Source organism: Kwoniella pini, chromosome 9 (assembly GCF_000512605.2).
Source record: "Kwoniella pini CBS 10737 chromosome 9, complete sequence".
Lineage (NCBI taxonomy): Eukaryota > Fungi > Basidiomycota > Tremellomycetes > Tremellales > Cryptococcaceae > Kwoniella > Kwoniella pini.
The window spans coordinates 970,614-985,631 of record NC_091724.1 but is presented as its reverse complement, the minus strand read 5'-3'; the positions used below and the strand labels follow the sequence as shown (position 1 = coordinate 985,631).

Sequence of the window (15,018 nt, the reverse complement as noted above, 5' to 3'; positions counted from 1 at the left end):
TCTTCTTTGTCACAAGAATCATAAAGACCTAAGAGCATAATTCTCAACAAATAATGATAGATCGACTAAATAATTTCAATAATTTTCATCTTCCGATTCATCCTCATCTTCTTCTTCCGAAATATATTGAGTAGATTGTATCGCAGGAGCAGCTGGTATTGGAATTGATGTTGGTATTATATTAGATTGTACTTCTTTTTTGATTCCATCTTTAGATTCGGCCTTGAAAATTACATCATCCGGATTACGTAGATGATCTACCAAAATCTTATTCATCCTGTTTATCATTTGTTGCATCAATTTCACGACCTGGAAGATTCTGATAGGGAAATATAAACTCACGTAAACATATGTAATCTATCTGTATGAAATACCTTTTTTAATTTCTCATCGCATAATATATATCGTTTATCCGTTTGATCTTGAAAACCGTTTTCTTTTACATATGCCCATATTTGCTTTACCACTTGTGGACGAGATAAACGAGGAGCTGAAACCAAATCTGCTAAGGCGTCACTGTAATTTATGAGGATTAATAAGCAAATTGAAGTTGAATGAAGATTCTAGTCTAATCCAAAAAGTCAAATTCCTACTAACTCACCTTAAGATCATTTCCCTGTTAAATGGATTATCAGGATTGACTTTCCTTTTCTTCTTTGTTACTCCATTTTCTTCTTCACTTCCACCTACACTAGCTCTACTTATTCTCTTCTTTGTAGTCTTCTTTTTCTTTTTAGCAGGTGCAGTAGCATTAGCTCTTCTTGGTCTAGATGAACTAGCTTGATCATTAAATTCAGATTGTAATCTCCTTGCCATTTGTTCATCTGTCTCTTCATCATCTTCATCAATTGATACAGATGGTTTAACTTCACGTTTAATAAATGTTTGAAGTGGTCGAGGTTGAGATGATCCAGGTTCAGCTTTAGGATGTAAAGGTACATCTTCTGAGGAAGGTGGAGAAGGTGGAGCCGCGGATGTGAGTTGATCGTATATTGTGCTTATCTACGATTAGATTTCATCAGCTTCCAAATTTGATTTCGATTGAAGTTGAAGAATTGTTGAAAGATGTAAACTTACTTCCTCATCTATTGCACCCCTTGAAGCTTTTATTGTGGCTTCATCTTCACCTGCAGCAACAAGTTGTTTTCGAACGGCTTTAGCGGAGCTATCATCAAATAAGATCAGCGTTGATCATTAAGCAGATGAAATTGATGCATTCTTCAAATCGAGAGCATATGTGATGTTTGTTGAATAGATGCCAAGCGACTCTTCTTTCGCAAAACTTGTGTGTACGTATCTCAAACTCACACTGTTGATAAGTCACTCCCTTCCAAAATTGCTTTGATCTTCGGTATGAGCGCTTGAACATACTGTTAGTAAGACGCGATATGTTTGTCAACTCATATACTCATGTGAAAGTCTTGGCTAACGCAGATGAATGGAAGCTGACATACCGAATTGCTCATGTTGGTGGATCTTCAGATCACTGTGTTAATACTTTATTTCAAGTCACCAGTTGAATAACTCGACAAGATTTTACTATTACCTCATTAAAGGCATGTAAACAGAAATCGTGCAAGATGAAGTTGTTGATGTTGCTCGTAATGTCTATATTCGGATGAATGCTTTCGTGTGCAATAACATGATTACGCCCGAAAGTGGAAATCATGTATTAGATTACCTCTGATCGGCGATCACCGTCTGCCGGATGAATTATAATAATTAGCAGATTGCGCAAGCAATCAAGTAACAGTTGAACAGGTTCAAATGTGATGAACGCAATCAGGGATGCAAAGCAGATGCATGGTAATAAAGAACGTTGCAGTATTTATGATATGGCACAATGACTAAGCAACAGGTATGCGAAGATTCGATCGCTTGATCACAAAAAGAAGGTTCGCCTCGAGACTTCCATCTTTGGCTATAAAATTCAGTTTTCGATCAGCTTCTGTACAAATTCAACACGAAACCTTTGTTATCACTTACTTTCCATTTCCATTCGTATTCCCCTTCTTCCGCTAGCCCAGGAACTATGACGCCATTTTCTTTCTGCTTCTTCTGCTTATCAGGCATACCCATCTCAGCCATAGCTTCATCTTCATCCTTCTTTTCTCGTGCTGCCACTTCAGCGTCGTCTACTTCCTCATCAGATGATACATCAATATCGTCATCGTTTTCACCTGCTGGCGCTCTTCCATCTGGTGCTGTGACTGAAGGTAGACCTTTACGCAGCCATCTCAGCTTCAAGGTAAACCTAGGACCTATCTCTTGCAATGTGGCTGATGTAGCTGAGGTGAACATGTATCTATATTGGTCGTCAGTATGCAACCTTTGATGCAATACAACGTCAATGACTAACCTATGACGCCTAAAGAACAGGAAATCTCGCTGATTATGCAATGTGACTACTTGTCTACCTCTAAATTGTGGTTGAGGAGGGAAGAGCGAACCGAATAAACGACCAACACTGTGACCAAGCAGAGTTGTGAAGTTATTGAGGATTAATTCGGCTGAGTCAAAGTCATCAGTCAGTTGATCAATGCATCAAGTTGCTCACAACATCAGTTTGACTTACGTGAATGAGGCGATGGACGAGCATGACCCTACGATAAAAGATATTTTTTCAGTAAGGCTTCAAGAGGGTCCCCTGTAAGAGTTACTCACATATATGTTGGCGCTTGGGATGACACTACTCAGCTTGAAGTATGCCGTCGGACCTGCAGGCAAATTTATCAGAGTTATAGCGTCTATGACAGTTTGAGTCAGCAGTGCTTTAAGCTTTTACAGATATAATGATGATTCACTCACTAGGCGCTTTGTGATCTTCATTGACCACTATCAAGGCTTGATAACCTCTTTTACCTGCCCAACGAGCTACTCTTCCGATCTCAAATCCTTTCCCTCGCGGTCTCTTGAAGGATTCTCCACCTGGGAATACATTCTTGAGATCATCAACGAAATTATAAGTTAATTTGCAGGGGGAAGCGGACGTCGTTATCAAGATTCTAGGTGGTAGTAGAGGTTGGTCCGATATTATTTCTTGTTGTTGCTCTTCTTCTTCTTCCTCTTCTGCCCCTTCTTCGTCATCTTCTGCTACCTCCTCGTCTTCTTGTTCGGCTTGAGTCCTTTGAGCTTTTGATTTAGGTACGGAAGGTCCAGCCTCAGGCATTTCTTCATCTTCATCTTCATCTCCTTCTTCATCATCATCTTCTTCTCCTTCGCTTTCTTCATCTTCCTCGGGATCTTCACCGTTGATCATCCTACTAGCTCTAGCAGCCTTCTCTTCCATATCCCTCAATGTAGCAGGATCAGCAGTCAAGTAAGAAGTAGCATCGAAGTGACGTGTATTATCCAGTGTACGAGGTATGTTCTTAGCTAATCTTGCAGCTTTCAAAGCAGCACCATTCTCTTTATTTTGCTCTGCTTTTTTGATCTATTCATCTCATCATGTCAGCTTAACCTGCTTGTGGAAGGCGAAGGTCCACCTGCACTTACCTCCAAACGCCTAGCTAATTTAGCTTGTTCTTTCTCCCTTTTCGACTTTCGATGTTCATCTGATCGCTTGAAAGCATTCTTTATCTTCTTATCTCGTGCCATGGTGATGTCTCCGCTTGCAGTAACTCTGAGGTGTCGAACGATCGTCTTGAATATGGTTATTATTGTTGTTAAGGCAAAAGGATTTTGATTTTACTAAATGTTCTTGTTCTTGTCGAAATCTTTATCTTGCCACGTGAGATGTGGAGGCTATCTGAAATGGGAGGGATATATAAATGAATATTATACCGTTGTCATGTTACGCACGCGCCGCTTTTCATCTTTGATTTAATTGAATATAACAATAATTGATAAAAACAAAAACATTACATAGTCGCGTCAACCGCAATATACATAAAAGATAAAGCATCAACTCTCATTCCTCTTCCTTTTGTTCTTCTCCGCAACAGCATCAGTAGACATTCATTCCACCATCCAAGATTATAGAAAACGCCGAAAGCATCTGTAGGCATAATGCCTTCACTACTCACCTCGCGGACAAGCTCAAATGCCTCTTCAAGTAGTGGTAGTCGGTTGAACAATGGATTTTCAAGAGTGACTAGCTTCAAAAGACATTTCGAGGAAGATGAAGATGATGACTTCCCGGTAGTTGTTTCCAATCCTGGTCTAAAAGGCACTGCCGAAGTGGTTGATGTAGATGCAGGTCGGAGCACAAATGCTGACATGTGAGTGCAGCTCAAGCTATAACGTAGTCAACTCATCTTGGTCCGCGCTAAGATGTTTTTCTATTGCCCTGCTTCAGATCAAAAGTCAATGGAAAATTAAGATCACTCTCCTCCGCATCTCCTCAGCCTCGTCCCTCATCTTCTTCTTCAACAACCTTCAGGACTTCCACGGCAACAGCAAAATCCACTTCGATAGCGAAAACAACAGCAGCATCCACGGGCGAGACACCAGCCGAAAGAAGAAGGAAAGCAATCTTGGCAGCCATGTCACAAAATACAGAACCATTATCGACCAAACCCGATTTACCTCCTAAACGATCCGAGCCAATTTTACCTGGATTGTCTTCCAATCTCAATAATGCCGACTTCATCAGTGCGAACACCCAAATGAGAGATTTGGCGAAACCCGTTGTCAGGCAGGAGCTGCCGTCTCTACCTAGTTTACCGAAAAGAGCACTACCTTGGGAGGAAGAACATACGTAAGTGTCAATGCGTCTGTTGGGATTGTAAGGAATGACCACTGATGATCGACATGACAGTACATCCAAACGATCTATGTCGCGGACAAGTTCTGCTGGAAAATCGGGTGGACTCGCTCTGAATATCAAGCAGAAAGTGACGTTGAGTGCAGAACAACAAAAGGTCATGTCGTTGGTAGTCGCGGAAGGAAAGAATATATTCTTTACTGGGTCAGCAGGTCAGTACCCAAACGACATTTTTGTGATGAATGACACGACTTTTCTGGCAAGATCTGACTGCGGATGTCTTTGTAGGTACCGGTAAATCCGTACTACTGCGAGAATTGATCACTAGCCTTCGAAAGAAGTTCTCTACCGCCCCCGATGCTGTAGCTATCACAGCTTCAACAGGTATTGCGGCCTGCAATATCGGAGGAGTAACTTTACATTCATTTGGTGGAGTTGGCTTAGCACTGGAAGATCCAAAAATATTAGTGGGCAAGTTGAGAAAAAACAAGAAAGCTGCTGCTAGATGGCAGAGAACAAAGGTGTTGATTATTGATGAGGGTGAGTAGTACATCGTTCGGATATTTGTCATCAGTTTGGCTCAATTCCGAGTCAGCAACTTTTGTACTGGACAGCAAGCTGATTGATGTATACGACAGTCTCCATGGTTGATGGAGGAATGTTCGATAGATTTTGCAAGGTCGCCCAGATGATACGCAAAAATCCCAAGCCTTGGGGAGGAATACAAATCGTTGTAACAGGGGACTTCTTCCAATTACCACCGGTAACTAAAGGAGGCTCGATGCCCAAATTTGCATTCGAGGCGGATATGTGGGACGAAACTATAGATTTGAGTGTCAACCTGTCCAAAGTGTTTCGTCAAAAGGATCCTCGTGAGTTTAGTGCATTGTACTCAAACTGCTGTAGCTAAGCTTGTGTTCTCGATCAGGATTTGTCGATATGTTGAACGAGATGCGATTTGGCAAGATGACAAAGCAATCGGTCGAGGCTTTCCGATGTTTGGCTAGAGAAGTGCCCTACCGAGACAATATAGAGCCAACTGAGCTCTTCCCTCGGAGAGAAGATGTGGATCGTTCCAATTCAACTCGGTTGAACCAGCTCAATACGGATGGTTATAGTTATACTTCGGCCGATGGCGGAGTCATATCTGACCCGGTCCAAAAAGAGAAGTTATTGGCTAATTTCATGGCACCTAAATTCCTGGAGCTGAAGGTAGACGCACAAGTTATGTTGATCAAGAATATGGATGAAACTTTAGTCAATGGCTCGATGGGACGAGTGGTCGGATTCTGTCATAAGCCTTTCTATACGACTGATACTACCGGCAAATGGGCTCCAGATGCGGATCTGGAAGACTTGGACGAAGAGGAACGATATAAACGACAAAAGCTAAGAGATACATTCCAGGAGAAAGTCGCCTCTGGTACAGTAAAACCGTCTCCAGTAGTGAGATTCAACGTACCTGGAGGGACGAGGGATCTGTTGGTTGAAGCGGAACCTTTCAAGGTGGAATTGCCTAACGGTGAAGTTCAAGCTTCAAGAACACAGGTTAGTTATGACCATGTTTGCGATCGGGCAGTTAAGCTGATCAAGTGATGTCTATAGCTTCCTTTGATTTTGGCTTGGGCAATGTCTATACATAAATCCCAAGGTCAAAGTAGGTTTTTCATCAGCTCAGTAGCGTCAACATGGCTAACGAGCATTGTTTCAGCTCTCGAACGGGTCAAGGTTGATCTTGGCAAAGTCTTCGAAAAAGGTCAAGCCTATGTAGCCCTGTCTCGAGCTACATCACTAGATGGTTTACAGGTGTTAGGATTCAATCCCGACAAGGTGAGTTCATCGGCTTTGTTCTTTTGAACTCTTCGCCTTTACTGAGAGATGTGAATAGGTTATGGCGCATCGTAAAGTCGCTCAATGGTCCTCTCAGCTCAAAGATCTAAACATGTGACACTTCCTATCTCCTGTCGCGACATTCCGCTCCCATTGTCATTCTCGTTCTGGTCATTCGTTTGGACTCTGACCATCTATACATTCGCATTGAGCCAAAAATCGGGTCAATGCGCCGTCATGTACTGTACCTATATCATGTCGATCATGCGGTTACTATCTCATGCATAATCATTGTACTATATACATATATCGGTGACTAAATGCATCTTTTCGGTCGCTCGCTTCAACGGGATTTGCTGAGCTCCTCCAGGAACAGAGATCCGCCGGCCTAATCGGTCCGAAGTCGGATTGAAAATAAATAATGAACCGGACCCACCGATAACGAACACAATTTCTCTACCTGTTTTTTGGGTATCTCACCTGTTGAATTCTCTTCATTTCTTTATGTCCAATACTATCTCGTCTTAATTGTTATCTGTCTCAACCGTTCATATCTTCATAACTGAAATTGTATATACTATCATTAAAACTTCACAATGTCTAAACCTCAAGTCCTCATTGCTGGTAAGTATCCTATAAGAGGGCTTCTCCTGGAAAAGTGGCTGACAAGCATGTTATGTATGTATAGCTAACCCAAAGAACGGTATCGTTTGGTCTAAAGAAGAACAGTCTTCTAAGCTTGGAGCAGTAGCAGAGGTTCTGGTGAGTGCGATTTCGTCCAGTCTTAACTAGATGTGTGCAATTTTCTCTGCTCGTCGGACCCGGATATCGGAGGACGTCCAATTAATCCAATCTTTTACCTGTCGGATGTGAGAAATGAGGCTAATCAGATATTATTGCCTTAGGAACTCACTTCATCATCTCGAGAAGAGTTCTATAAAGATCTCGCATCTGGTGGTAAATACGCCAATATTGTCGGAATCTACAGACATAATGATTCTGCTTCTGCAATTGGTGTATTTGATAAAGATTTGATTGAACACCTTCCTTCAAGCGTCAAATACATTGCTCATAATGGAGCTGGTTATGATCAAAGTGAGTTTGCCTTGATGTTTTTAAGTCTAAAATATTTGGAGATTAGTCTGACAGTCAAATACTGATCCTTGCAATTTCGTTTTTTAGTCGACATAGCAGCTGCTACTGCTAAGAATATTCAGGTTTCCCATACACCTGGAGCAGTTGACGCTGCTACCGCTACTGTTGGTGCTTTCTTAGCTATTTCAGCTATGAGACAATTCGCTAGAGCAGAAATGAACGTAAGAAATGGTAATTGGAAGACCGGTTTATCTCCAGCTAGAGATCCAGAGGAAAAAACACTTGGTATTATAGGTATGGGAGGTATTGGTAAAGTGAGTTGGCGTTTTAACCAAAACGAAATCAAATTCATCGATTATCAAACAAATCACTAATATATGCTTTCTTGAATATTTAACTAGGCTCTCGCTAAACGATTAATCGCATTTGATATGAAAGTGATTTATCACAACAGAAATGAAATTACTCCACCACCTGATTTCCCATGTAAATACATTGCCAACGTAGATGATTTACTTAAACAATCAGATATTGTTTCTTTGAATTTACCATTAAATGAAAAAACAAAAGGTTCTTTTGGTAAAAAACAATTTGATTTAATGAAAGATGGTAGTGTTTTAGTAAATACTGCTAGAGGTGCAGTAGTGGATGAAGATGCTTTATTAGCTGCTTTAGATAGTGGTAAAGTTAGTTAAATTTCGTTAATTTCCTTAATTCTTCTGTGGTAATTTTTGTTGACGAAGTCTCCCTCCTTAGCTTTTTAGTGCTGGTTTAGATGTATTCCCAGATGAACCAAATGTTAACCCTAAATTGTTGAGTAACGATAAAATCACTGTACTTCCTCATATGGGTACTGAAACTCGAGATTCCCAAAAGAAGGTAAGTCAATATTCTGCTCTACACCTGCTCGAAATTTATATGTCAGGAAGTCAGCTAAACTTGTGCTTTTTTCAACAGATGGAGCTTCTCGTTTTGGATAACCTTATCTCAGCTTTGAGTGGTAAAGGTCTCCTCACACAAGTCCCCGAGCAAAAGAAGTAGAGGTTCAATCTGGTTGACAAGCAACATGTATATCTGACTGAGTAAGAATGCATTGATGTATCATATCAAAAATGAAACTGGCATTTCTATCATATTATAAATCTATTAATGTAATACTATATAGCTACAATGATACTAAAACCCGCTAAATTCTAAGCTTCTTCGTCTCCCCTTTCTCCATTTTGATGATGCTTGTTATCATTCTCTTCCTGCTTTTTCTGCTCAATCTGTTTTCTTTGTGATTTATCACTATTCCATCTTTCAAATAAAAGTGCAAGAGGGAAACAAATTAATTCAACACCAATTACAGCAAATATTATACCGAAATGTAATCCTAATCTATGTTGAAGATTTGTACCAAAAGCTATAATCTTGTATGCCTGAATATCAATTATTCATTAGATTTTAAACCTTCTCATGAGAGTTTAGTGAAATTTCACTTACTTCTACATTGTGAACGAATGGCATCCATCTTAAGAATCTATAGAAATTAGGCATCATTTCAATTGGGTAAAATGATGAGGCTAAATGAAATCACCCAATCAATTAGCAAAAGTCGAATGGAATTGAATTGGAGATTTATTTCAATAACTCACTAATGTTTACTATGAAATACAGAGGTTTAGAACGTTAGCTAAAATCTTACCATAATCTAATATCATTTCAATTGGTACTCACAAATGATCCATAAAATCAGGAAGAAAGGTAACCATGCCATTCCAACTATTGCTAATACCGTTTCCATAGCTAAACCACAGGCTATAATCGTTATGTAGTTCAATGCCCATAAAGTTACGAAACCAGCTAGATAATCACACGAAAAGATTAACAATCACCCCGCATTTGATAGTAAGGAAGATTACCCACCTCGACCTAAATAATCAGTCAAAGGAACTTGCCATGCTCGAATGATCAGAGTTTCCCATAATGACTAAATCGAAAAGGTATAAGCATAATTGTGGGCTGTGGCAGAGAGAAAAAACAACATACGATGAAGAAATAAGCTAGTAGTGGCCAACCTAATCTAAGTGCAAACATTGATGACATTTTCAACCTTGATTGTAATCCAGATTTCATTCGTGCCATACCGCCAAATAGACAGATGTAAAAGGCAAAGATAATCTGTCAAATCCAAATTTGAATTAAAAATCTGACTCGAATTAAAGGTTCATAATCAACTTACAAAGTAAATTAAACTTGCTTCCATAGGAGCGGCACCTGCCCAAGCAGAATTTTGTATAGGTCTAACATCAAATATAGTATATCCAAATCCTACTCCGATAGCTTGAGGTACAATAGCTGCGTTTGTAAGTGCGTTCGTATTGGTATTTGTTGTTCCTATGAATGCTTGTAATGCTTGAGACCTCGCTGTTGCTAACGGACTAGCAAGATCTCGGGTGATCTGTAAGAGGAAATGGCTAAGCGATAAATCCTGAGAGTACAATGGGAAGAATCAGGACGACTTACCAATGAATCAAAGTAAAGGAGAACAACTTGATAAAACCTTGCACTTGAATAATAAATACCGATGGCTCCATTCGGATCATAGCTTGCATCTCCATTATTTAACGCATTAGTCCAAGCTGAAGAAGCGTTGGCGTTAATGACGATAGCAGCCCAACAATCTTGAGCGATTACACTTCTTCTAACATCTTCTAAACCATTAGGATAATTTGAGGGATCTTGCATTTGATAGCCTAGATGTACAATTGAAGGTGGTTGATTGGCAACAGTTTGCATTTGTTCAGTTATTGGTCCATTCAAATATGATGTGCTTGACGGTGTGTCCAAAGGTATCACATGCACCGTCAAAGAAGGGAGAAAAGAAGTTAAACGATAAGTTGATCCCCAGAAAATGGAAAGACAGATCCAAAGCCATAAAGTGATGAAACCAAATAGGAATGCTCCTTTCTACGGTTTCCAGATGACTATAAGCAAAACTAGTGGAGAATGTGATTATTGACTCACTTTGATTGCTTTCCATCTAGCTTCTTTTATATTTTTTGACCCTATTCCCCACTTATCAGGTACGCTCACACCTTGATATCCTCTAGGTTCTCTGCCACCTTCTTCACCTATTGTCCCGTCTCTAGCGACTAAAAGATGCCTAGCAGCCGTTCCGGCTCCAGCAGCAGACGAAGCTAATATACCTGCTTTGACTAACCTTTTGTCGTTAGGATCGTGAAGATTTGATTGATCAGTAGGTCCAGCGGAGCTGAATGACCGATTATGTACTGTTTCTTCTGACGATGAAGGACGAGATCCCGTAGATTGCTTTGCGGGTATTTCGGATTGAGGATTTTTTGGGACTGAAGCAGGTTCAGCAATATATTGAACGTCATGTTGAGCCCCTAAATCTGCTGAATCGTGTTGCGCCATACTTCCACTACTTGGGAGAGAAGGAGTCATATTCCCAGAAAGGCTTTGCTGGGACGTAGGAGTGGTAACATTCTGACTTCTTACTGGGATTTCAGTGGTACCGAATGTATTTGCTAAAGAATGCGCATTTATCACAGTATTCCTAGTACTAGGATTATCGACCGTGTCTCGCGCTGAACTTGATTCGTCCCTTAGAGGCATGCTGGTGAACTCGTTTTTTGATGCCAGTTGAGACGAGTTGTTTACGCTTGAATCTGATAAATGAGTATCCTCCTGACGAGGATGAGGGAATGAAAGTGGTCTACCCAGTGTAGGCGATCGAAGAGATGTCATCTTGGTGATAATCAGATCACTAGTAAGATGCAATTCTGAGTAATGACCAAGCCGAATCAATTGAATACAACCTGACAAAACAGTTAGTTTGGACTTCAAATTCTTTCTTCTCTAAACATTAATTGCTTGATCGCTTTACGGAGCGACATCAACATTACTATCCTCATCATCGTCATTCACCGTATCTTTCTCGATGATTATAATAAATATATGTATGCCGAATCGAATCATGCCGAAAAATTACGATAAAGCCCAAAACCAGCCTTAAACTCTTTTGTTTGTTTTTCGGTAAAAATGAAATTCGCTTTGACGTCATTCAAGCTACTAACCCTCTGATTCCGGACTATTTTTAAATTTAGGCGATCAACAAAAAAGTCCGTACCTTTCCTTATTCGCATTTAATGAGGTTTTGTTCGATTTCCGGCGGTTTTTGACAGTAACGTTAGATTTTGATCAAGTCTCGTAAAATATGCAATCTTTAGAATCGATCCATCTTATGAGAAATCAACGACGTCAGTTTCTGATTTGGAAGCCAATTTTGTTTACGCACGCAAGGTTGGAATTATGGGATGTTGTCTAATGGATAATATTATCTACTACCGCAATCTTTGTTACAACTAAACCTCCGAAGAGCTGTCCCCTCACTTTTCTGAATTTCTCGCGGACTATCCATCATCTTCATCTAGAATAGGTCGCAACGCAGATCGGTGTATTAGGTCAAGCCGAGATAATCAATTCTCATTCGCGCTGAGACGTCCATTAAGAATGTCGCCGTCAATAGGAAATGTCTTGAAGTCGAAAGAAACGCCAGATGGAAAATCAAGAGTAGGTTTCTTTTCGAAAGAATTAAAAGATGGGAAGAAAGAATGGGCAAAACTTACATTTATGGTGAGCTTTACCGCTTATTTCATTTTTTGATTTCACTGTACAGGAAATATCTCTGATTAAAATAATATGATTCTAGACATTCGGTTTAATCACAGTGTTCATGTTTTTATTCCTATCGATTTATTTCGGATCATATTATAGGCAAACTTCAAGATCAAGTCATTTTTCAATTGAAGTTTTAGATTTAGATTCAGTAGCTTCACCTAGTGGTTCTACTCATCCAGCAGTTTTAGGTCCTGCAATGAATGAAGCTATTTTAGAAAGCTTGAATTCTGAACCTCATTTAGGTTGGTATCAAGCTGATCAATCTACACTTCAACAATTCAGAATATCATCTAATGGACAAGGAATAGATCCTTTTTCATATGCAGAACAAAAGGTTTTAAATCAAGATGTATGGGGTGTATTGATAATTAATAGTAATGCTACTAGTGGAGTCTGGAATGGACTAAATCAAGGTACAACTTGGGAACGTGAGTAATTTTTCAATAAATCTCGCATCATCGAAACCTTTAATAATTAGTCATACTGATAAAGTTTACCTTGTGATTAGCAACCGGTGCCATGACTTTCTTATACGAAGAATCAAGAAACTTTTATGCGTCAAATCAATATGTTAGCAGATTAGCTTCAATGATTATGACAATAGGAGGAAATAATGCAGCAACAAATTTAGCATCACAAATTTTATCTTTAAATAATGCTTCAGAAGTTTTAATAACAGGTTCAGGAGCAATGGCAATTTCAACACCATTTAATTATAATTTACATAATTTAGTACCTTTTGATCAATTAGCTGGAATTGCTTCAACAACAGTTGGTACAGTTTATTTAATTATATTTACATTTTTAATTTCAATAACATGGAATAATCAAGGATTACCTTTAATTCAAGATAAATTAACTTTAACTTCGGAAATTTTAATTAAATTATTTGTACCTTTTATTGCATATTTTTGGTTATCTTTACATTATTCTTTAGTTTCTTTAGCTTTTTTAATTAATTTTTCAAGAGAATTTGGTAAAGGTGGATTTATTGTTTATTGGATGGCAGATTGGATTACAATGTCAGCTTTAGGTTTTGTTATGGAAACTATGTTTTTATGGTTAGGTCCTTTTTTCCCTTTCTTCTTGATTTTCTGGGTTATTTTGAATGTAAGTTTCTATATGATGACAATATTTCATATCTGTTATTATATCTACTGATAATTGCCCTTGATAGGTCACCACGGCTTTCTTAGATTTATCAGATATGGCTACTTTTTATAGATACGGGTGAGTTATCACTATCATTGATTAGCCACGAATTGAAGTTTAACATGATTGCTTTTGCCTTTCAAGGTACTTCACCCCAGTTTGGAATTTGGGTAAGTGATTTTATTATCCATATCAAGGAAAAATTAGCTAATCATTGCTTGATTTTTAGTTGATATGGCAAAATGTATAATATTTGGTACTAAGAATCACGTCGTTCAGAATTTCGCGGTTAATTTAGGGTAAGCGTTTAACACAAAGATCGATTGTTGGCGCTATTCGGTTGGCTAATCATGAATATTATCCTTAGTTGGCTTGTGGTTTGGATGACCCTTTTGACTATAACAGTCGTTTATCAAAGAAGGAATAAAGAGAAAGAAGCTATGCAAAAGAAATGGGAAGAGATTAAACAAGCTGATGAGAAGGAAATTGGTCGTCAAAAGCCCAGTCAATGATCAAAAGATTGTTGCAGTATGCTTGAATTGCAATTGATGTAGATCTAGATGCATTTATATTATACAAAATATATTTTTAGTACAGTTGTCGTGCAGATGAAGTATGCCAGAATGAAAGAGGGAAGGGTTTAATTATTGGTCGAAGTTTGATCACCACAATTCAAGCACTAAACAACAATGCGTAATCAGCATCAATGTTGCGGATCTAAATGAAGTTCTGCTCGATATGAGAGCATCAACTCACCTTGTAGAAAATTGTAGATCCTTCATCCGCTGAACGAAGTTGCATTTCTTTATACGATAAACCGATATGTCCACACTTTTGACATTTCTCTTGGGCCTGATCTCGCAATAATTCGACAATTAGCGTAAGCTCTTTGTGCATATTCAAGAGCATTCATCCTGAGTAAAGTGAGACTCGACTCACCACCGGATCTCTATCTTTCGCAGCTTCTCCATCTTGTACTTTATTTTGTACTAAAGCTCGCTTTTGTCGTAATGTACTTGGGAATGCATGTGGTGAGGAGTAAGTTTTGGTAGGAAGATTTTCATAAGCTACCAAAATCAAAGAAAGGATCAGCTCCAGCTGATTCTTCATACACAGTCGGCTTCGCATCCGTCACTTGATCAATAAGAGCGATGTCGTCCTTTTATACAACTCGTTCGACATGCATGTACACAAGGATAAATCCAAACGATGACCGGTTTTGGTGAATCAAAAAAAAGATCCCGGACTTACAAGACGCAGGTTCTTTTCTACCGCATTGATGACAAGCAATTTCATCTTGCTCATCTCTTGGTAGATCCAATAATGTTCCACAAGCAGGACAAAATAATAAAGAACCTATACGATGGGCAGATACCTTTGTTGTTGTTGATGATTTTGATGGGGCCATCTTGTTAGAGGTTCAACTTGTAAATTGAACAAAATTATCTGTAGATTTATTTTTTTGACTGAACTTGATTCAAAGAGTCTCTTATGTAAGTATTGGAAGTGAGCGAGATCATTCAGCAAAGTATGATTTTTCAATGACTGTA

General features: G+C 39.0%; 7 protein-coding genes across 7 annotated transcripts; 3 read left to right on the top strand and 4 right to left on the bottom strand.

Moving 5' to 3' along the window:
* Nucleotides 1-75: 75 nt before the first annotated feature.
* I206_106618 (uncharacterized protein) lies at nt 76-1,466 on the bottom strand (the record flags this gene model as incomplete). Its single annotated transcript, XM_019159185.1, has 6 exons — nt 76-277; nt 343-516; nt 602-1,002; nt 1,078-1,165; nt 1,309-1,370; nt 1,455-1,466. 6 exons carry the CDS (start codon nt 1,464-1,466, stop codon nt 76-78), a joined length of 939 nt encoding a protein of 312 aa, XP_019007857.1.
* A 416-nt stretch (nt 1,467-1,882) lies between these two features.
* Nucleotides 1,883-3,597, bottom strand: I206_106617 (uncharacterized protein; the record flags this gene model as incomplete). Its single annotated transcript, XM_019159186.1, has 7 exons — nt 1,883-1,921; nt 1,987-2,305; nt 2,360-2,510; nt 2,576-2,603; nt 2,665-2,747; nt 2,809-3,433; nt 3,496-3,597. 7 exons carry the CDS (start codon nt 3,595-3,597, stop codon nt 1,883-1,885), a joined length of 1,347 nt encoding a protein of 448 aa, XP_019007858.1.
* Nucleotides 3,598-4,008: 411 nt separating this feature from the next.
* I206_106616 (uncharacterized protein) lies at nt 4,009-6,653 on the top strand (the record flags this gene model as incomplete). The annotated part of the gene is made up of 9 exons (XM_019159187.1): nt 4,009-4,220; nt 4,298-4,699; nt 4,760-4,917; nt 4,994-5,245; nt 5,344-5,577; nt 5,634-6,253; nt 6,311-6,362; nt 6,417-6,535; nt 6,594-6,653. The coding sequence occupies 9 exons, from the start codon at nt 4,009-4,011 to the stop codon at nt 6,651-6,653; spliced, it is 2,109 nt and encodes a 702-aa protein (XP_019007859.1).
* Nucleotides 6,654-7,131: 478 nt separating this feature from the next.
* On the top strand, nt 7,132-8,671 carry I206_106615 (uncharacterized protein; the record flags this gene model as incomplete). Its single annotated transcript, XM_019159188.1, has 7 exons — nt 7,132-7,159; nt 7,224-7,297; nt 7,441-7,630; nt 7,718-7,944; nt 8,032-8,316; nt 8,387-8,509; nt 8,588-8,671. The coding sequence occupies 7 exons, from the start codon at nt 7,132-7,134 to the stop codon at nt 8,669-8,671; spliced, it is 1,011 nt and encodes a 336-aa protein (XP_019007860.1).
* A 152-nt stretch (nt 8,672-8,823) lies between these two features.
* On the bottom strand, nt 8,824-11,383 carry I206_106614 (uncharacterized protein; the record flags this gene model as incomplete). Its single annotated transcript, XM_019159189.1, has 9 exons — nt 8,824-9,051; nt 9,116-9,195; nt 9,268-9,276; nt 9,350-9,475; nt 9,539-9,602; nt 9,662-9,793; nt 9,855-10,073; nt 10,139-10,582; nt 10,640-11,383. 9 exons carry the CDS (start codon nt 11,381-11,383, stop codon nt 8,824-8,826), a joined length of 2,046 nt encoding a protein of 681 aa, XP_019007861.1.
* A 765-nt stretch (nt 11,384-12,148) lies between these two features.
* On the top strand, nt 12,149-13,980 carry I206_106613 (uncharacterized protein; the record flags this gene model as incomplete). Its single annotated transcript, XM_019159190.1, has 7 exons — nt 12,149-12,271; nt 12,348-12,744; nt 12,825-13,426; nt 13,494-13,546; nt 13,613-13,638; nt 13,698-13,767; nt 13,836-13,980. 7 exons carry the CDS (start codon nt 12,149-12,151, stop codon nt 13,978-13,980), a joined length of 1,416 nt encoding a protein of 471 aa, XP_019007862.1.
* Nucleotides 13,981-14,108: 128 nt separating this feature from the next.
* On the bottom strand, nt 14,109-14,876 carry I206_106612 (uncharacterized protein; the record flags this gene model as incomplete). Its single annotated transcript, XM_019159191.1, has 4 exons — nt 14,109-14,147; nt 14,225-14,320; nt 14,408-14,535; nt 14,720-14,876. The coding sequence occupies 4 exons, from the start codon at nt 14,874-14,876 to the stop codon at nt 14,109-14,111; spliced, it is 420 nt and encodes a 139-aa protein (XP_019007863.1).
* Nucleotides 14,877-15,018: the final 142 nt, after the last annotated feature.